A 22,738-nucleotide genomic window follows, 5' to 3' on the forward strand; every position below is an offset into this window, starting at 1 on the left:
AACAAGACAAGGAATACTCAGGATCCGACATGAACAGGACAGGACACCCCTCTACTGGGGATTCAAGACAGGACACCCCTCTACCGGGGATTCAAGACAGGACACCCCTCTACCGGGGTTACAAGACAGGACACCCCTCTACCGGGGTTACAAGTCAGGACACCCCTCTACCGGGGATACAAGACAGGACACCCCACAGGCCACATCACAGACTGACACACTGGCCTAGGACTGTATGATAACTATTGGAGATTCCGTCACATCTTATGGCCATAGTATGCTTAGCCCAACACTACGTCAAAGTACTCCAATGACGGTGGGTCCTAACGCTAAAGCCTGCTTACATAGGTACGAAATGAACTGAACATTGAATCTATACACGTATCAGAGAGACATGCCTGTAGACTGCAGACTGAGACAAACAGAACACACGGGTGGGGCACACCTTATAAAGGAAACAGAGCTGAAGCAAAGAGCAAGACTGGAATCAAGGAATCAGAGGTTCAGGACAGAACATACAGAAATCCAGAAATGGACCACAGCAAGACAGGGAAACAAAAGACATGCAGCTCCGCAGCCTGGGAAGAGCGTGACACTCTCACAGACCTGTAACATCTTCTTTAAGAGTCTCCTCTGTCCTCCACTCGTTACCTGTATTAATGACACCTGTTTGAACTTGTTATCAGTATAAAAGACACCTGTCCACAACCTCAAACAGTCACACTCCAAACCCCACTATGGCCAAGACCAAAGAGCTGTCGAAGGACACCAGAAACAAAATTGTAGACCTGCACCAGGCTGGGCAGACTGAATCTGCAATAGACAAGCAGCTTGGTGTGAAGAAATCAACTGTGGGAGCAATTATTCGAAAATGGAAGACATACAGGACCACTGATAATCTCCCTCGATCTGGTGCTCCACGCAAGATCTTACCCCGTGGTGTCAAAAGGATCACAAGAACGGTGAGCAAAAATCTTTTGACCTCTGTCATTGCCAACAAAGGGTATATAACAAAGTATTGATATGAACTTTTGTTATTGACCAAATACTTATTTTCCACCATAATTTGCAAATAAATTCTTAAAAAAATCAGACAATGTGATTTATGGACCTTGTTGTCTCATTCTGTCTCTCATAGTTGAAGTGTACCTATGGTGGAAATTACAGACCTCTCTCATCTTTGTAAGTGGGAGAACTTGCACAATTGGTGGCTGACTAAATACTTTTTTGCCCAACTGTAGATGTTTTTACACTTTGAATTGTACCTGAACATGAGCTCTGGTTATGAAAACATGAATGATGTATAGTTTCAGATTGGTGAGGCATAGTATTAGGTACACTTTCTACTGTATTTACACCAGTTAAAATTCCTTGTATTACATCTCCCTTTTTCCTATTCAGAGTTGTATTATTTCTACCAAACCATTCAAAACCTCTTTCCATATTTAATAAATATTTTTTGCATTGTGGAAATCTAGATGAAATTTTCCACTCTGATAGGGGATATGATAACATTATATAAATATAAGCGGGGCCTATATAACGAGCTCTTCAGTGACCTGTTCATTAACAGAAATGTACAATGAACAAGAGGTCACCCTCTGAGACTGGAAGAACAGAGATTTCATAGAAGACAAAGGAAGGGATTCTTTACAGTGAGGACAATAAAGGTATGGCATTCACTGCAACGGGAGGTGGTGTTATCAAATAGATAGATACCTTCAAAAGGGGTCTGGATATTTTTTTAGAAAGGCATGACATACAGGGCTATAAATAGAATAACATTAATATTTTAGAGCTTTGTGATCCAAAGAGAAATCCGATTGCCTCTTGGAGTCAAGAAGGATTTTTTTCCCCTGATGGCAGAATTCGAAGTAACTTAATTAGGGTTTTTTGTTGCCTTCTTTTGGATCAAGAATAGGAAGGTTAGGTAGAAGGGTTGAACTTGATGGACTTAGGTCTTTTTCAGCCTTATGAACTATGTAACTATATATATAATACAATTCCAAATCATTGTTATAAATTTTCCATCTAGAAGAAGAGGTTTGGGATGGAGATAGTTTACCTGAAATGGACTTGATTCTTTAAAGATTTTGATTTCACACACAGATATTATTGGTGAGATAACAGTAACATTTACATCTACACATTTTGTTTCAACATTTTCAATCTTAAACAACACTGATAATTCCAATAGGCTGATCTGGATGATATGTAAATCTCTTCTCAGACCAACCACTCTACCTACTAAACCTCTGTGTATCATACTCGGATTTGTGTTAGAAAAACTTCCCAGGGACGAATCATCCTTCGTCTATGTCATTAAAGACTCAGGAGGTAACGCTGACTCAGTACTACATGTTAACATTAATTAATCCCTTCCTTCTTGGACCTCTATAGAATTAGGAAATACTTATATATCAGGAAGAATCAAATCCATTACAGTTATTGCCATTTCCACACTTAGGAACTTTGAATCCCTAAATGCCTGTATTTTCCATACTATAGGTATATCTGATATATTATTTTGTAGCACTGTTCCTGGTTGCAGAAATTTATACCACACTTGTTCACAGCTAGCTATAGGATAACCGGACACATAGGGTGTGGGTGTTTAAGGGTTAATGATACCAACCCTTTGGTCACACATTTAACCCTTAAACATACCACAAAAACCCACACCAGACTGGTAATACGCTGCCACCACCAAGTTATGTTTTAAGCTAACGCCCGATACCACACTGAACCACACTGAACCCATCAAAAATGTATAAAACCCAATTTAAGTAAAACAATTAAGTAACGTGGTTTATTCCAGCTTTCTCAGAAGACAGAAACTGGATTAATATTTAGTTTAATTATATTTAGTTTAATCTGATTATGTACAAAAATATGAACAAAGGTGCTAACAATTTAGACACACAGTATATAATACAGTTTGTAAAAACAGAACAAGGAGAAACACAGAACAACTTAATTGTACCAATTTAGGTCATCTGCGGGAACCTCAATCTCCTTGTTGAATTTGAGGATTTTCAGTGATGTTCCAAATCCATAGAAAGTTCCAGGAGAGATTCTAAGAGACGATCTCAGAGATAGTTCTTGGAGAGGTTCACTGGTTTTCCATAAAACAGTAAATTTTATCCCCTGGTGAGATGTTCTGCCCCTCCAGTGTCACAGTGAGGTGTCCCAGGCTTAGCCCTTAGTATCACACACACACATAGGGCTACAACAACTAATCGATAAAATCGATAATAATCGATAATGAAAATCGTTGCCAATGAATTTCATTATCGATTAGTGGAATCGTTTTTTATCGATTATAAAATGAGGGTTTTTTCAGAGCAAATGCTCTGAAAAATACCCCTCATTATATAATCCGTTTCAGTGACTCACAGCAGTAACTACTTACAGTCCCTCTCTGCAGTAACTGACAACTGGCCCCGCCCCTTCCTTTCTCCCAGTCCCACATGGCTAAGTATAAAATTAATATTTGGGCTGTTGAAAGTAAGGGTAGGTGGGGGTTAATTTAGAGGAAGTTATGGTTAATGGAATATAGGGTATATAAGGCATATGTGGGGAGGGCAGTGTGGCATATCAGGGGAGGGCGGAGTGGTGTATCAGGGGGTATAAGGCATATCAGGGGGGCACAGTGGCATATCTGGGGGTAGAGTGGAGTGGCATATGTGGGAGGCAGTGTGGCATATCTGGGGGTATGTGTCATATGTGGGAGGCAGTGTGGCAAGCCTGGACTCAAATGTGCATAACTGGTGTTATGCAGGACCAAGGACAACATGGATGATGTACCCACTATGCAGAGACGGTAGCGTAACACAGCACAAAGGGTATAGGCAGAGAGAGAACGTAATCAGGATATTCCACGGTCGGGGCAGGCAGCACAGGAGCAAAGTCGGTACACAAGCCAAGGTCGTGGCAGGCAGCACAGAATCGAAGTCGGGAAACAAAGCCAAGACAAAGCCGTAGATCAATCAGGAACGAACAAAAGAGCAATAACCCAGAGATACACGCAAGTGACTCTTTGAACGGGCACTGCAGTAATGGGACACGAGGTTTAAAGCACAAGGGCGGGTGTGATGGTAGCCGTCTGAGACTTGTGGGCATACAAGGGCTAATGTGTATTTTGTATTTTCAAACTGATGTTCCTTCTTTGTATAATCCTTTTATGTTTATTGGTGCTGCTTCCTGTCTGTACTGCCATTATCTGGAGCTGATGTTATTAACCCTTTGTTGTGGGTTTATACAAGGCAGGAACTTTTAAACACATGAAATTCATCCTGGGATACAATAGTTCATTGTATCCCAGGATGAATTTCATGTGTTTAAAAGTTCCTGCCTTGTATAATCCCGTTATGTTTATTGGTGCTGCTTCCTGTCTACACTGCCATTATCTTGAGGTGATGGTATTGATCCTTTGTTGTGGTGTGAACTATTGTATTGTATTAATTAAATGCCTGAGTTAATTTCTTTATGTTAACTTTCCTTTTGTATACAAAGTACTTGGTTGTTTGTAGTGTTTTACCCACCCCTTGTTTTCCTATATAACCTTGTATGCCTTGCAATAAACAGAGAAGTCTTCCCCAAGAGTTTGGTGTACATCCATTTCTTGGGAGGGTTGCGGCAGAGTCTTCGGATCTGTCAGCATTGAGCTTAATACTTGGCAGCCTCTGTAACGGCTTTACTTGGAGGCAGAGGGATCAATACATGCCTTCCTATCCAGTGGCTAAAGGACTCGATGCCTACCCCAGCTCAGGTCAAACCTGCTACCGTCTACTGACCCTTCAGCCTCGCTCCAAAAGTTTCCCCTACTGAGACCAGCATCCTGGGGGAGATATAGTCACAGACGTGACCCCGGCCTCAGCAATGCTCCTTTCTGGACGATACATCCTGGGGGAGAGGCTGCTCCAGGTATCGTATCGTCACAGGGGGAAAAAAGCACAGTTAACCAATAATAAATGTGAGTGACATCATCGCGACCGGCGCACATGAATGGCGTCGGCGCAATAAAAAAAAACGGCATCTGAGTGTGCTACACCCGCGAGCGCCACAGGTGTGCCACACTGACAGATGCTGGGGTAGTCGAGCCCCGTGAACGAGTCGCGGCAGCTCACTCATAACACTGCGAGTGCCGCCGACTCGTCGCGGCAGCTCGCTCATAGTTGCCGTTGCGTCGTGGGCGTGCCACGCTGGCTCGCATGTCATCATGCGTCCGCCGTGAGCGTGCCGTGTCGACGTGCACTTCCCTCAGTGTACGTGCTGTGTGCACAGTACACTGAGAGGACGTGTGCGCGGCACGTCCTCTCTGTGTATGCGCCGCGCGCACGCTACACTGAGTGGACGGGTGCGTGTCACCGCCCACCAGTAGCAGACCGGCGAGCGACCGCGGCAGACACGGTAGGTATCACAACTGGGGGGGGCAATTAATAGAAAAAATAACTAATCGATTATGAAAGCTGCAGCCCTACACACACATATACTCTTAACATACATCTGTTAAGATTGATAAATATAATTGTGTCCTTAAGGTGACCCAAACCCAGCATAGAATACCATCACTCTAAATTCCATACTATAGGGGAGGTGTCACAGATCCGGCTCCCGGCCTTGGCGGTCGGACTGCCGCTCGCAGATGTCGGGTGCCCGATACTCCGGCACCCGGCACCGGCGGGCGGATCACCGCTCGTGGACGCCGGGTTCCCGATCCCTTGGTTACCAGTACCGGAGGACGGACTGCCGTCCGCGGTAGCCAGAAGCCCGAGACCTCTTCCCGGAGCTCCGTTGCCGGCAGTCAAAGAATCTGCCGCCGGCACGGGACTCAAGGGGTTGAGTCTGGGGATTCCCCTGCCGGCATACCTACCTCCTCTTCTGGCGGCGATGCAGGAAATCTGGGGGCTGAGGGCTCGGTCGTGACGTCACCTTGGACGCCTCCAAGGGTTTCTGTTTGGCGCCGGCTTTAAAAAGCCGGAAATCCGTTTCTCCTGCACCCTGTTGTGGTCCTTTACTTCATTTGTTGCTGTGCTCCTGATCTTTGTTATTATTGACCCTTTGCCTGCCTGACTACTCTTTGGATTTTGATTCTGTATCTCTGCCCGGTGATTCGTGTACCAGTTTGGCTTGTCTGACTTCCCGCTCCATGTCTCGACCCTCTGGCTTGTACTACTACCCTCGGTCCCATTCTACCTGTGGGGTTCGTCTGGCGATTCCTTCACCTTATCTACTCAGTACCTATATCTACCTGCCCGCACTTGGCCTCCTTACTGTTGGGATCCTCTAAGTCCTGGTTCTCTTTTACTAAGGGCCCCTCCCTTGGTATCAGGGGATTGGGCAGAATAACTCTTGCGGTGAGTGCCATTGTGTGGGTAGTCCTGACAGGAGGCACTACCAATGATCACTGAGGCTGAACCAGACTGAATTTATGGCAGGGCTCTCATATGTAAAAGGTGTAGGTCAGTCTGAGTGGCTTAAGAGGGCAAGTTGTTGGCTGTAAAACACATCTGGCTAGGTGCCCTTCCAATGCCAAACCCCTGCGTTAGCCCACGACAGGCTCTGCATGACACCCTGGTTCTAGTCTCTCAATTTTTAGTTATTGCCATACTTGGAGTATTTGGCGCTAGATCTCCAGACCAGGGCCAACCAACATTCAAAACAGCCAGTGAGCGGCTGCGAGTGGGATTGAAAGCGGCAGCCAGGCAGCCTTCTTCGGCCGCTGGCGCCTAATTAAGTTAAAGGGGCCGGCGTGCACGCACCATGTCGCCCAGTGGCCGAGCCTCAGCACTTCGTCCCACGTCTTAAAAGGGGTGGGACGAAGAGCTGAGGCACGGCCATTGGGCGGCGCAGTGCATGCATGCCGGCACCTTTAACTTCATGAATGCCGGCCTCCACCCGCTGCCCTCACCGGACACCATGGAGTCAGAAGCCGTGGTGTGGTGTTAAATGGAGGGCATAAGGCTTTTCTGGAGGCAGGAGTGCCCCATGATATGGCTTTTAACCACCGTTATGCCACTCTGCCTCCAGAAATGCCTTATAACCCCCTATATGCCACTGTGTCTCATGATATGCCTTTTAACCCCTATATGCCACTATGTCCCATGATATGCCCCTGGCATATAGGGGTAAAAAGGCATTTCTGGAGGCAGAGTGGCATATAGGGGGTTAAAAGGCATTTCTGGAGGCAGAGTGGCTCAAAATTTCTTTCTATTACCTCCTCTTTTGATCTCCAACAACATATTAACTCCCTTACTCATGATGATGGTAACACCCTGGACCTTATTTTGTCTAGCATGTGCTCTCTCACTAACCACCACTTCCTTTCCTGCTCTCTAACCTTGCCTCATACTCGCTCCCTTGCACCCCAACCCCGCCTAACCAGAGACCTCAGCTCTATTAAGCTTCAGAACTTCTCAATCAATTTACTCCCTCTGTCTATAACTCCACTCTCACATCTGCTCTTGAGCATGTAGCACCAGTTACTACTCGCTCCTCACGACGTTCACTTTTCCAACCCTGGCACACGACTCTAACCCGACACCTATGACAATGTTCCCGCACTGCTGAACGTAGTTGGCGAAAGTCTCATTCCATGTCTGAGTTTCTGCACTATAAATTAATGCTACATTCCTACTACTCTGCTCTTAATCTTGCCAAAGAAACTTACTTCACCTCCCTCATCACCTCCCTGTCTCACAACCCTAAACGACTCTTTAATACTTTCAATTCCCTGCTTCAACCGTTCCCTACTACCCCTTCCACTAACCTTAATGACTTTCCTGCCACATTCTTCAATAATAAAATTCAAACTATCAGAGATGACATATCTGCACAGTCACCAACTTGCCCTCACCCTCCCTCCTACTATGCACCCCTGTACCCACTGACCTCTTGTCGCTTCACTACATTAACTCATTTCTCTGCTGTCACTTAAGAGGATGTACATGCTCTTCTTCTTTCCTCTTGTCCAACCACATGCCCCCTTGACCCGATCCCTTCCCATCTCATCCAGTCTCTTTCAACCTCTCACTCACTACTGGATCTGTCCCATCCTCCTTCAAGCATGCTACCATTACTCCTTGACCCGACTGATCTCTCCAATTACAGTCCCATCTCTCTGCTTCCTTTCACCTCCAAGCTTCTTGAAAGAATTGTTTATATCCAATTAACTCAGTTTCTAGATTCCAACTTCCTGCATTTCCTAACAGTTTCTAGATTCCAACTTCCCTCTTCAATCTGGTTTTCGCCCTCGACACTCTACTAAGACCGCCCTTACTAAAGTTACTAATGACTTAGTCACTGCTAAATCCATGGGCCACTACTCCATGCTAATCCTACTGGACCTTTCTGCTGTGTTTGACGCTGTGGACCATCCTCCTCTCCTTCAAATGCTTCATGATCTTGGCCTCCCTGACACTGCTCTCTCTTGGCTCACTTCCTACCTCTCTGATCGCACCTTCACCGTCTCTGTCTCCAGTAACACTTCCCCTCCCCTGCCTCTCTCAGTTCAGATACCCCGAGGCTCAGTTTTAGAACCCCTTCTGTTCTCTCTTTACACTTCCTCGCTTGGCAAACTGATCTCATCCTTTGGCTTTCAATACCACCTGTATGCGGATGACACCCAGATCTATCTACCCTCCCCTGATCTCTCTCCCTCTGTCTTAGATTGTGTAACTAACTGCCTTGCATCTGTCTCTACCTGGATGTCTGCACGTTTCTTGAAACTTAACCTCTCCAAAACTCCTCATCTTCTCTCCCTCCAATGCTAAGATTCCCCCATCTATCTCCCTCAATGTTAATGGTGCTATCATCTCCCCATCTACTCATGCTCGCTGTCTTGGTGTCACCCTTGACTCCGACCTTTTGTTCACACCACATATTCAGTCTGTCTCTTGTTTCTAAGCCAACTAACACCATTACTAGGGGGAATCTCTTTTACAATAATAGGTGCTAGTCCTGACTAAGTTTGGAGCTTTTTTGAAAATGACATTCCCCTTTAACTACATTCCAATATTTGTTTACAATTTTTGTAATCATCAGAGCTGCTGTGTTATATTCTGATATAAACGATATCCCAATTTTTTCTTGTTTTAAAATTACTGATCTATCCAGAAGCTCTATTTCTTTCTCTGCTTTATCTAGAACCTCTATATGATAGTTTTTTTCTAAGAACCTATCCTCCAAAATTGTTCTTTATACATTTTAAGGTCTCTCGAAAAATAACTAATTATATTTCAAAATAAAATTAATCGCTTCTAAAATAAAATCTGAATGTTTCTTGTCCATATCTGGATCAATGCTCAAGGTCTTTCTAATTGCATCAAGGGAAGAAACATCAGTTGTAACTAGTTTATAATGTTGTTCCCATTTTTGTTGGATGGTATTTGTTTCATAAATGCTTGTAAAAAGATATCAACATAATGAGAAAGATTGCAAGACAGGGAGTCTGTCCCTGAAATAATGGAACGTCCTGGAGGTTCTTTTAGACTCTTGTGTATTTTTGGAAGAAAATAGAAATAAGGCACTACTGAGTTCAAAAAATCATATTCTTGCTGATTCAGGACACCCTCTTCTTTGCCCTTATCAAGGATGAGCTCATGAGGATGAAAATCAATTAATAATTATATAATAATTTCTTTTTCGAGATTATCAGAATTAGGGTTTTTTAGTTTGGAAAAAAGACGGTTTAGGGGGGATTTAATAACTATGTATAAATATATAAGTGGACAGTACAGAGATCACTCCCAGGACCTATTTATACCCAGGACTGTATCTATAACAAGGGGACATCCTCTACGGTTGGAGGAAAGAAGGTTTCTACACCAGCACAGACGGGGGTTCTTTACAGTAAGAGCGGTGAGATTATGGAACTCTCTGCCAGAGGAAGTGGTTATGGCAAACTCAATAAAAGAGTTCAAAAGGAGCCTGGACGTGTTTCTTGAAAGCAATAATATTACAAGTTATGGATATTAGATTAATAGGGACAGAACGTTGATCCAGGGATTTATTCTGATTGCCATATTTGGAGTCGGGAGGGAATTTTCCCCCTGGTATGGGGCAATTGGCATCTGCTTCATAAGGGTTTTTTTGCCTTCCTCTGGATCAACACAGTAGGGACACAATATGTATATAGGTTGAACTTGATGGACTTTGGTCTTTTTTCAACCTTATGAACTATGTTACTATGTTACTATGTTACTCTCTGCCACCGAGGCAGTGAGCTCCTTCAGCCGGTCCCTAAGCTTCAGGACGTACTCCAGTAGGGGGGTCCCTTCTTTTCCAGCCCCCTCCCAGTGATCCTTGACTAAATCTAAGAGTCCCCTTACACGTCTCCCAAAAAGAAATTTGAAGAGTGTGAGCGGTAACATTAGCTAGGGGAACGGCTTGGAGGGGCATCCTTCTCCATGATTGAAGGGGAGCCTTTTAAACAATTGATGGCGGCTGTGGCTCCACAATATACAGTTCCGTCACGTTCCACTTTCAGTAGGAACATTGTCCCCTCATTGTATCGGTCCTGTGTTTCAGCAGTGAAAGAGGAGCTTTCCAAGGCTGCTGGTCAGTCTATTCATTTCACAACAGATTTGTGGAGTGCACCTAGTGGACAGCATGCCTTTCTTTCTTTGACAGCACACTGGTGGCAGCCCGGTGTGCCCAAGGAAGCTGCTGCAGCAGGCTACCGATCATTCCTTCTCCATGCAGAAGTGATGGATGAAAAGCACACTTCCGAAAATATTCTGCATGCAATGAGGAAAATGTTTAGCCTTTGGGTGGGAGCAGAGGTGGGCACCAATGTTGAAGTTGGTTTTGTGGTAACTGACGGAGGTGCCAATATGGTGAAAGCGCTGCGAGATGGTCATATTGTTGGTGTGCGCTGTGCAGCCCACATTATCCATCTTGTAGTGAAGGCAGCAATGTCAGAAGGAACTAATGTAGCAGCAGTAGTTCTGTCCTGCTGCAGAAAGATCGCTGGGCACTTTCACCATAGTGTTAAGGCTAGCCAACTTTTGAGGGAAGAGCAAGAGAGGTCAGGTCTTCCCGTACACTGCCTACGACAGGATGTCAGTACGCGGTGGAACTCCACTTTAGATATGCTAGAGAGGATTTTGGAGCAGCAGAGGGCAATCCATAATATTGCCTCAGAGCATAATATTGGGATATGTAATCCCAATATTATGCTCTGAATCCTCCATTGAATAGGGAGGATTGTCCAATCCTCCATTGAATAGGGAGAATTGGACAGTGATCGCCCAGCTAGTGGCAGTCCTTAAACCATTCAGGGATGCCACTGAAAATTTAAACTCAAACACTGCCAGTCTGGCCCAGGTAATCCCAGTGTTCTCCCATCTAGGCAGCAAGATGGAGGTGTTCCTTGAAAACCATGAGGCTGTTCAAGGTGGCACTCTACATCCTGACGTAGCAGCCATAGTCAGGAAGCTGAAGGATCTGCTAAAAGTACACCTTCGCAAACGCATGGAAGAGAGTCCCGAAATGATGCTAGCGTGCCTTTGCAATCCAAGAATTAAGGGAAAGCTAGTAATGAAATTCAATGTTCTCAGTAGCTACCGGGAACATTTGGTTAACAAGGTGTGTGACTGGAAGCGTAAAATGGGAATGCTGTCCGAGGAGGGAGAGGTGCAGGAGGAGGAAGAGATTATGTGGTCTGCTACTCCTAGCAGCAGCATCAGCAGCAGTGCCACAAGCATCACAACACAGCTGAGTGGAGCAGCTGCGTTTTGGGAAGAGGCACTTGGGAGTATAGTTGGACCATCTGACAGAGCTAGCAGCAGAAAGGAGAGTAGTGCTGCTGAAATGGTCAAACTTTACCTCTGTGAAGTACCTTCTGCACCTAATGTTGATCCTCTTAGCTACTGGGATGAAAAGAAGAGTGTGTGGCCTGCACTCAGAGCTGGCCTTAAGTGTTCTGGCACCCTGTGCAGACTACTCCTCAGGTGCCCCCCATCCCCAAAAAAAGAAAGAGGAAAAAAATCTTGTAACAAACAACTAGCTTTCATTAAAGATAGTTTATGTGCAAGTGCAAACAAGTACAGTAATATATAACTGGAAACAATGGACACAATAATATACATTAAATACAAGGAAAAAACAGCTAATCTGCTGTAACAAAAACACCTAGCATGCAATTACTCCCTCTGCTAGCATACCAAAAAAAATTGCCACACTGACTGCAGATTAGGGGAAGACAGTGATAGTCAGTGCAGTCTTCCCTCCTTCTCACCCTGACCATGACTTTGAGAGGTCCTCTCCACTGAAATCATTCCCAGTCCCTTTGTCCCTCATTCACTAAGGCATATATCTCCTTTCCTTCATCCCTGTAAACTATAGATCAAACACATATAAACAGCACTTGCATGTATAGATCACATACAAACCCTATATCTGGTATAGATCAACAGAATCAACACAAAAACCAAGCTTTGCAGGTATAGATCAATTGAAAATCACATGTTAACTCAGCGTTGAAGGTATAGATTAAATAAACAGAATCAGAAATACAAAACCTCAATTTGTAGGTATACAATAATAATGTATGGAAACAGAGCGTACCAGATACAGATCAACAGAATTACACACACTCAGCTTTGCAGGTATAAATCAATTGGAATTCACATATAAACTCAGCAATAAAGGTATAGATAACCCCTAAATTACAGGCATTGATCACAGGTTGCACACCCCAAAGCCAGCCCTGGTGTCCACATCTCCCACATAGAACCTGATCAGCACCCAGATTACACACATGTTACAGCCTGAGCCAACTTTGTCGCCTAACAGCCCGCCCTTCATGTGCCATCTTTGCATTTCCCCAAATCACTTAAACATCCATGATAGACATAAACACTTACACAGTTACTCACTCATTCACACAAATCATTTACACATATTCATTAATGCAGTCTCACAAATCATTCAAGCAATTCATCCACACATTAATTCATTAATTCCCATACGCATTCACACTACCCCCTCTCCCCATCTACCCCTCCCCTTCTTATTATCTGCCCCTGCTCACTATGTACCCCCCTCTCCCCTTCTGACAATCTGTCCCCTCTCCCCCTTCTCACTGCTTTCCCCCTCTGCTCCTTCTCACTATCTACCACCTCTGCCCCTTCTCACTGATTACCCCCTCTGCCCCTTCTCACTGATTCCCCCCCTCTGCCCCTTCTCACTGATCCCACCCCTCTGCCCCTTCTCACTGATTGCCCCTGCTCACTATCTACCCCCTTCCCCTACTTCCCATTATCCTTACTTACCTTGTTGCCGAATTCCTGCGGTGGGAGCGGGAGGCTTCCGTCTTCCCGCTCTGCCATGGTGCGCGTTTCACAGCTGCGCGGCGGAACATGACATCATATTCCGGCGCTCAGGGTGAAACGCAGGCATCGCGACAGAGTCATGGAGAGTGAGGGGCGCCAAGCGGTTGCTGAAAACTTCACGAGCGACCGCTCGGCGTCCCTGCCCGGGACTTAAAATTAAAACACAGTTTTTTTTGTTTTGTTTTTTAAAACTTTATTTAACATGGAGGATGTTAAAGTTTTAAAAAAAAAACCAAAAAACGATGTTTTAATTTAAGTCCCAGGCAGGCGCTCCTGCTGCTGCGGCACCCTGCACTCTCATGGGTTGCGCAGCAGCTTCTATCATGTCCGCCAACCACTGTTCAAAGTGAGTGCGTATTTTCTATGACTGGATACATACCGAGTCCACAGCGCTCACGCATGGCACCTCATCTGATGGAGCAGATTGCCTTTCTTAAATTCAATCTGCCCAAGTTGGGTTACCCAGCTCTTAGCTTGGAAAGTTAATTTTCTTTCTCTAATGTTCAAGGTAGTTTCTCCCCCTGGTTGTACGTGTTTGCGGTGTGGCAACGTCTGCTACCTCCGCCCGGGGAAGCTAATTTACGCTAGGGCCTAGTGTCTGAGTTCTGTAAGTCCGCTCCCAAACGCCTAGGACTGACAGTGTTTGGATGCTTTGCTCTGGGGTGAAACAGGTGAGCGGGTCACCAATTGCCCACTCATTCGCCTTTCCCAATGCTGCTGCTGCTGGTGGTGGTGCCAGCGTCTCTTCTCTGCCAGTTCGCTTCCTGGCTAGTGTCATGCCTCAAATGTCCCTAATGGTAAGGGTAGTTTCTCCTCCCTGGCTGCGTCTGTTTGCGGTGTGGCAACGCCTGCTACCTCCGCCGGTGTAGCCAGCTTACGCTAGGGCCTTGTGTCTGAGCTCTGGAAGTCCGCTCCCAAACGCCAAGGACTGACAGTGTTTGGATGCTTTGCTCTGGGGTGAAACAGGTGAGCGGGTCACCAATTGCCCACTCATTCGCCTTTCCCAATGCTGCTGCTGCTGGTGGTGGTGCCAGCGTCTCTTTTCTGCCAGTTCGCTCCCTGGCTAGTGTCATGCCTCAAATGTCCCTAATGGTTAAGGGTAGTTTCTCCCCCCTGGCTGCGTCTGTTTGCGGTGTGGCAACGCCTGCTACCTCCGCCGGTGTAGCCAGTTTACGCTAGGGCCTTGTGTCTGAGCTCTGGAAGTCCGCTCCCAAACGCCAAGGACTGACAGTGTTTGGATGCTTTGCTCTGGGGTGAAACAGGTGAGCGGGTCGCCAATTGCCCACTCATTTGCCTTTTCCATTTTTCAATGCTGCTGGTGGTGGTGCCAGCGTCTCTTCTCTGCCAGTTCGCTTCCTGGCTAGAGTCATGCCCAAAATGTCCCTAATGGTAAGGGCAGTTTCTCCCCCTTGGCTGCATCTGTTTGCGGTGTGGAAACGCCTGCTACCTCCGCCGGAGTAGCCAGCTTACCCTAGGGCAGTGATGGCGAACGCGTGGCACGCGTGCCACTGTTGGCACGCCGAGCCGTCTCTGTGGGCACGCCGTGACTACAGTCATACACTGTAGTCACGGCATCGGCTCCCGCGGACTACATCTCCCACAGTTCTCTGAACACTGAAGCCACGCCCAGGGGCGGGCTGGGCCGGGGGGCAGGGGGACAATTGCCCCCCAGGCTGCCCGAAATCTAATCTAAACGGCCGCTGGGTGCTGATGCCGCCGGCCGGCGCTACTTTAATACTTTTTTTAAAAATTTAATATGGCAAGCCGGATCGGCTATTAAATGAAAAAAAAATAGTATTAAAGCAGCGCCGGCAGGCGGCATCAGCACCCAGCGGCCGTATGCGATGGCCGCCAAGTGATGGGAGCAGTGTGAGGGGTGAAAGCTCCGCCGCCTCGCACTCACCTTTCACCCCTCACGCTGCTCCCATCCAGGGCTGGCCTTTGGGGTGTGCGACCTGTGCGACCGCACAGGGCGCCACACTCCAGGGGGCGCCACCGCGGGGTCCGACGCCGCCATAGCGTACCGCTGCCACCAGTAGCGTACCTAGCGGGGGGGGCGGTCCGCACCGGGTGGCGCTCATCAGGGGGGCACCCGGCACCCGTCCAGAGATGGACAGTAATGTCCGCCGCTGGAGGAGCAGCTTTGCAAGGGAACGGTATCGGAGGTCTTTAACAGACCTCCGGCTCCCTTGAGTGATTTTAGGCCGGTTCAAGGATCTCCCTTGAACCCGGCTTAAAATCACTCAAGGGAGCCGGAGGTCTGTTAAAGACCTCCGATACCGCTCCCTTGTGATCCGCGCGGCAACAGCTGCTGTGCGCCGGGGTTTGTTGTCAGATCCCGGCGCACAACACTGAAGCCGTGCCCACCGCTGTCCGTGCCCTCTGACCCAGAAGAAGACAGAAGAACTGAAGAAGAGGAGCGAAGAGAAGGAAAAGGAGCTGTAAGAAGAAAAGAGGAAAGGTAGGAAAGCATTCAGTGGGAGTGAGAGTGGATTGGTGTATGTGTGGATTGGTGTATGTGTGGATTGGTGTATGTGTGGATTATACCAATCCACACATACACCAATCCACACATATACCAATCCACACATACACCAATCCACTCTCACTCTCACTGAATGCTTTCCTACCTTTCCTCTTTTCTTCTTGTGTGGATTGGTAAGTGTGTGGATTGGTAAATGTGTGGATTGGTAAATGTGTGGATTGGTATATATGTGTGGATTGGTATACGTGTGGATTGGTATGCGTGTGGATTGGTATATGTGTGGATTGGTAAATGTGTGGATTGGTAAGTGTGTGGATTGGTATATATGTGTGGATTGGTATATATGTGTGGATTGGTATGCGTGTGGATTGGTATGCGTGTGGATTGGTATGCGTGTGGATTGGTATGCGTGTGGATTAGTATATGTGTGGATTGGTAAATGTGTGAGAGTGATGGGTGTTATGCTGTACCATTTCCAATGTCTTTTTCATGATCTAATTATGCTCTAAAAGTACATCATAACTCCCATCACTCTATACTGTTCCATACAGTGGCAGAGCTGGGAGGCAGAGGCCTTGCACCCCCACCGCAGGACTCCTGAAAGGTAAGTAAACTTCAAAGAGGGAAATGGTAGATAGATAGATGGGGGTAGATAGGGAGAAGGGAGTGAGACAGGGGAAAGGGGGTAGATAGGGAGAAGGGAGTGAGAAGGGGTAGATAGGGCAGAAGGGAGTGAGATAGGGCAATCATACTCCTATCATGCCAAGTCTGCGAGTACATCCTGGAATCTGGGTATGCCTGGGCATGATAGGAATGTGATTTCTGTTAATCATATATATATGATATATATATGTTATTTAATTGTTTTGTCCTATTTTGGTGTGTTACTTACTTTAAATAAAAGTGTTAGATTTTTTTATGGTGTGGGGGGGGTCATATTCGGTTTTGGCCAGGTAAATGCTGCACTTTCGGTTTCAGTCCAGAATTCGTTTCGGTACATCCCTACTACTAAGCCAGACAATTAAGTGGTAGGCCTACACCACATCAATGTTTGGCGTAGTATATAGTGATTGGGGTTTTGTTACAAGTTTTTATTCCTTTCTTTTTTTGGGATGGGGGGGCGCCAGAGGAGTAGTCCGCACAGGGCGCCAGAACACCTAAGGCCGGCTCTGCTCCCATCACTATGCGGCCATCAGATTGTTGGAAATCGAATCTAAACGGCCGCTGGGTGCTGATGCTGCCGGCCGGCGCTACTTTAATACTTTATTTATTTATTTTTAATATGGCAAGCCGATCCGGCATATTAAATAAATTAAAAAAAAAGGATTAAAGTAGCTCCGGCCGGTGGCATCAGCACCCAGCGGCCGTTTAGTCTGATGGCCGCATAGTGATGGGAGCAGCGCGAGGGGTGAAAGGTGAGTGCGAGGGGGCGGAGCCACTTCACTTGACTTGCCCCCAGGCCTTAGGCTGCCAGCCCTCCCCAGGCCACGCCCCCTCGTTATTCAGGTTTAATTGCAGTGTTGGCACTTTGAAAAAAATAAGTCGTTTTGGTTTGCAGTTTGGGCACTTGGGCTCAAAAAGGTTTGCCATCACTGCCCTAGGGCCTAGTGTCTGAGCTCTTGAAGTCCGCTGCCAAACATCTAGGACTGACAGTTGTTTGGATGCTTTGCCCTGGGGTGAAACAGGTGAGTGGGCCGCCAATTGCCCACTCATTCGCCTTTTCCATTTTTCAATGCTGCTAGTGGTGGTGCCAGCGTCTCTTCTTTGCCAGTTCGCTTCCTGGCTAGAGTCATGCCCAAAATGTCCCTAATGGTAAGGGCAGTTTCTCCCCCCTGGCTACGTCTGTTTGCGGTGTGGCAACGCCTGCTACCTCCGCCGGAGTAGCCAGCTTACGCTAGGGCCTAGTGTCTGAGCTCTGGAAGTCCGCTGCCAAACGTCTAGGACTGACAGTTGTTTGGATGCTTTGCCCTGGGGTGAAACAGGTGAGTGGGTCGCCAATTGCCCACTCATTCGCCTTTTACATTTCCATTTCCATTTCATTTTTTTCCGTTTGATACACAACCTACCAAACATAACTCATAACACAGTGACATAACACATAACACACATAACACACACGTACAATTCACAAATCACAAGGACCTTTCCTCCTGTTATTTGCCGTGGCCTTCACTTCTATTTTTCCATCCACATACCTGCCAACAGACCCAACTTTTTCAGGGACAGTCCTGCTTTTTTCCTGTCCCATCAAATTTAGCTAAACTAGGTATGCTAGTGCACATAGGTATAGCTGGGTAGGGTAGCACTACAACAGTAAATAAATAATATAATAAAGTAAATAAAAATAAATATAACTTTAAAATAAAATTAAATAAACCCCAATTTTTTTTTTAACACCCATTAAAATTTTAATTAAATTATTATTTAGACATAATACATCTTTAACCAAAACACTGCTAATAATCTTAAACATAACCGTACATTAACCCTAAGCTATTTTTTAATTCTTGTCCAACATTTTTCCATTCGCATACCTGCCAACACACCCAACATTTTCCTGGACAGTCCTGCTTTTTTCCAGTCCTGTCCAGTAAAAGTTGGGTTGTTGCAAAGTATGCCATTATAAATAGGTAGCAAACTAGCAAATGTTAGGCATGTATTTAAAAGTGGTCCAAAATCGATTTAAAAATGTAAAATAATCCCTATTCTTTTATTAAACATCTATGGATGTGTGACTGTGTATGATAAAAAGGAGGCCAAGTTCCTTGGAGCATTTGTCTAGGTCTCAGACAAAGACAACTGCTCGGAGGAACTTGGCCCTCAGTTTCGGGCAATGTGTATTGTGTACAGTACACCCTCGGTACATGTGTGCAACTCTATTGGTCGTTTCGGCAGGGGGCTCGCCTGCCATCAACGAATGAAGTGCATTCTGCAGTTCTGCAATTCATTTGTTGATGCCAGACCAGCCCCCTTTCGGCGACCAATAGAGTCGCACACACGTACCTTCACGGCGCGAACGCATCTGCTGCTGCTGCTGCTCCGATGTGTTCTTAACCCCGTATTAACACCCCTGCTACGCAGCCGGGAGGAAAATGAAGATGAAACGAGCACGAAGAATGTCCACGAATATTCGCCCGAAGAGAAGACAGGAACGGGCGAATATTCGCGGAATACGAAGATTTTTTTTTCTCCGAAGACGAACACGAAGAGCCCCCTGGTGCCCAAGTCTAATAAATACCACTTTAAATATTAAATTATTGAAGTATATAATATTTTTCAAATTTTACCATCTTGAGTTTGAAGGAACAAACATATACACCATATCTATTTAGTGTATCTTGTGTTGTACATTTGTCTGTAAAAACTACACTAGAACAATAACTAGTGATGGGAAGTTCGGATCATTAAAGTGAATCGGATCATTTCGACTCGTTCACTGAAATGATTAGATTCATGATTCGAATCTTCAGATCACTCAGTGTGACTCACAGGAGTTGTTTCCCAGTCGATCCGGATCTTACAGGGATTCGAATCATTCAGAGAATATCACCATACTTTTATAAATCAATACATTAATAATCACAGCCCCCAGGATTTACATTCCCCCTTTACCTCTAACTGCACCTTAAGTTAACTTTATTAAATTAATTAAATTAACCCTCAGTATTAAATTAACCCTAAACACCCTATCAACCATAACTGCCCCTAAATTAACCCTAAACACCCCATTAACCATAACTGTCCCTAAATTAACCCGAAACACCCCATTAACCATAACTGCCCCTAAATTAACACTAAAGACCCCATCAACCATACCAATTTATTAGGTAATTTATCTGGAGTACATGCAATTAATTTAGGGGCAGTTACGGTTAATGGGGTATCTAGGGTTAATTTAGGGGCAGTTAGTGTTGATGCAGTGTTTAGGGTTAATTTAGGGGCAGTTATGGTTGATGGGGTGTTTAGGGCTAATTTAGGGACAGTTATGGTTGATGGGGTGTTTAGGGCTAATTTAGGGACAGTTATGGTTGATGGTGTTTAGGGCTAATTTAGGGACAGTTATGGTTGATGGTGTTTAGGGTTAATTTAGGGACAGTTATGGTTGATGAGGTGTTTAGGGTTAATTTAGGGGCAGTTATGCTTAATGGGGTGTTGAGGGTTAATTTTAGGGGCAGTCATGGTTGATGGGGTGTTGAGGGTTAATTTAATGCTGAGGGTTAATTTAATTAATTTAATAAAGTTAACCTAAGGTGCAGTTACAGGTAAAGGGGGAATCTAAATCCTGGGGGCAGTGATTATTAATGTATTTATTTATAATAGTATGGTGATATTCTCTGAATGATTCGAATCCCTGTAAGATTCGGATCCCTGTAAGATTCGAATCATTTGAATCACTGAATCATATGAATCATTTGAATCATATGAATCTGTGAACGACTCTCTGACTCTGAGTCATCCTTCCTCTGTGAATTAATGAGCTGTAACCTGATCCCAGAGTCTGTGTCTGAGTGCTCTGCAGATGACTCGCTCTAGGATCAGGTTACAACTGCATGATTCACAGACTGAACTGCTACAAATGAATCGTTCAGTCTACTGAACCGACTCATCCGGATCACTAAAAAGATTCGGATCAAATTAACGATTCGTTCATGATCCGGACATCACTAACAGATAAATGTTTGGTATGTCTCTCTCTCTCTCTCTCTACAAAACCTAGCTCATATATTGTATACAATCTTTAACTAAGAAAGATGTAAGCAATGAATATTATGTTGGGATGTTTACCTTTTCCTGCTCCAGATTTCCTGACACAATGTTATTTTTCTGTTTTTCTAGCATACAACAGTATTGCCTTTTATACTAATTGAGATGAGGACAACAAATCATCAGTATCCAAGCAGAAATGGAGGTATTGCTACAGTATGTGCCTTCTCTTTTGGTTATATATTATGGTAAGATTTCTCCATAACTATGTTTGGGTATACGTAATTTAGGATTTAATCAGTAACAAACTGAGTACCGGTATTTCATCCAGCACAAGACCTGTTTTCCCAAAATAGAAATTGCATGCCAAACCTCACACAATAGGTATTTGTTACCCAATCCCATGTGAGCACTGATGCTACAACACTCAGTTTTCATGACCATTTTTTCCATAACTAATTTTTTTTGGACCAGTATTTTACTGGCTTTTTTAACTAGTGTCTTACAACATTTTCCATGAGCTATACAGAAAACAACAGTTATATAAGTAGCTGAGTTGCTTTTTGGCATAACATTTTTTATGCATAATTGTATCTTTTACAATTTTTTTTCACTGCCCCTTTGCTCTATTAGTTTTAAAAGAAACTTTTTTTCATGTAGGTAAAAGCTATTATGTGATGATAAAGAAAATAATGCAGATTAGGAGTGCTAATTATTTTCCCAACAGCTTAATAGTTATTTCCATCTTTTCACCACTCGCTCCTAACAGCAGTGCAACGTTGTGTTTTTATCACCAGTCTCATTTCATTCAGCATAGTGAGAGAAAATACAGTGTTCTATTTCATGTCCCACCAGAAGAAAATACCCTTGACTATATGGTTGGAGAGCTCAGAAACTTCCTTCTATTTTAGCAGAACAATCTGCTTTCTTACACATGTGGAGTGTAAAACCAACTCTTTAGTGACACATTTTCCATGAAGTTCCCTTAAAAAATACACTATGTGCTTATGAGATATGTTTTTGATATGTTTTTGAAATTACATAACCTTAGGCTCAGGCCTATACTATATCGGCAAACTAGGTGGCTGCCTAGGTTCTGAACTGGTAAGTGGTGCCTTGCTTCTTAGGAGATTAGGCACCCTAGGACCCACCATGCTTCCACTGTGACATTGTTTTTTATAGCCAGTGAAGGTGCTCTTCTGATCATAAACAGGTTTATTTTTATCTTTGAAAATAATATATTTTCATAAGCTATGTGATCGTGTAGTTTTCTTTCAATATGCTGTTTTTGCTAATTATTTGTACCATTGTTTTTTCCCTTCTTTCCTTGGTAGGCCACTGAGAGTTTGGTTATTTTACATACATTTCCAGGGCCGTATGAAGGGTGAGGTGAGAGGGGCACTCGCCTCGGGCGTAGCTGCGAGGGGGCGCACAGCCACCCATTTAGCAGCTGCTAACCTTTCTCTTGTACCTTCAGTGGTAAGCCGACGGTCACTGGCTCTGGATTTTGGATATTTTTTTTGCCACCTGTTGGTGAGTGTGTCTATTGCTATTAGATTGCATTAAATACCCTAGCTTCACTGGAAAAAACACGCATTTAGCCACTAGTGATGGGAAGTTCGGATCAGTAAAGTGAATCGTTTATTTCGAGTGATTCATTGAAATGAACTGATTCATCGGTTCACTCAATCTGACTCACAGCAGTTACTGCTTCCCAGTCGCTCCCTGCAGTCACACCGACGATTGACCCTGCCCCTTTCCTTATAGTCTATGAATCCTGCCTTCTACAGCAATGTAATATGTGTCCACACTACTCAGCAACTCAAATCAGAGTTAGTATAAGATTAAAATTTGGGGCGCTGAAAGTTAGGGGAGGTGGGTTAATTTAGGGGCAGTTACAGTTAATGGGGTCTTTAGGTTTAGTTTAATGGTGAGAACTGAGCAGTGTACTGTATACTGATGACTTGAATATGCTATATAAGGTCTGAATCAATTAACTGGTAGCTCTCTGAACGATTCTTTGAGTCAGTGAACCAATGACTCATAGTTCCTCTGAACTATTCAGTGAATGAGTCAGTGAACCGAAGAGCTATAACCTGATCTCTGAGTCTGCGTGTTGTGTATATGACTCACTCTAGGATCATATTACCAGTGCACAGACACAGACTGAATGTTACAAATGAATCGTTCAGTCTACTGAACTGATTCATCG

At 44.9% G+C, this 22,738-nt stretch overlaps 1 protein-coding gene across 1 annotated transcript in view; it reads left to right on the forward strand.

Annotated features, from left to right (window-relative positions):
- LOC149278686 (androgen-induced gene 1 protein-like) overlaps window positions 1–22,738 on the forward strand; it is a 180,857-nt gene that overhangs the window by 120,636 nt on the left and 37,483 nt on the right. Inside the window, exon 4 of the mRNA XM_089501877.1 lies at window positions 20,659–20,774. Coding sequence (XP_089358003.1) covers window positions 20,659–20,774 — 116 coding nt within the window. The remainder of the gene's footprint in view (window positions 1–20,658; window positions 20,775–22,738) is intronic.

Source organism: Sceloporus occidentalis, unplaced genomic scaffold, assembly GCF_023333645.1.
Source record: "Sceloporus occidentalis isolate IW3139 unplaced genomic scaffold, rSceOcc1.0.p SCAF_184, whole genome shotgun sequence".
Classification (NCBI taxonomy): domain Eukaryota; kingdom Metazoa; phylum Chordata; class Lepidosauria; order Squamata; family Phrynosomatidae; genus Sceloporus; species Sceloporus occidentalis.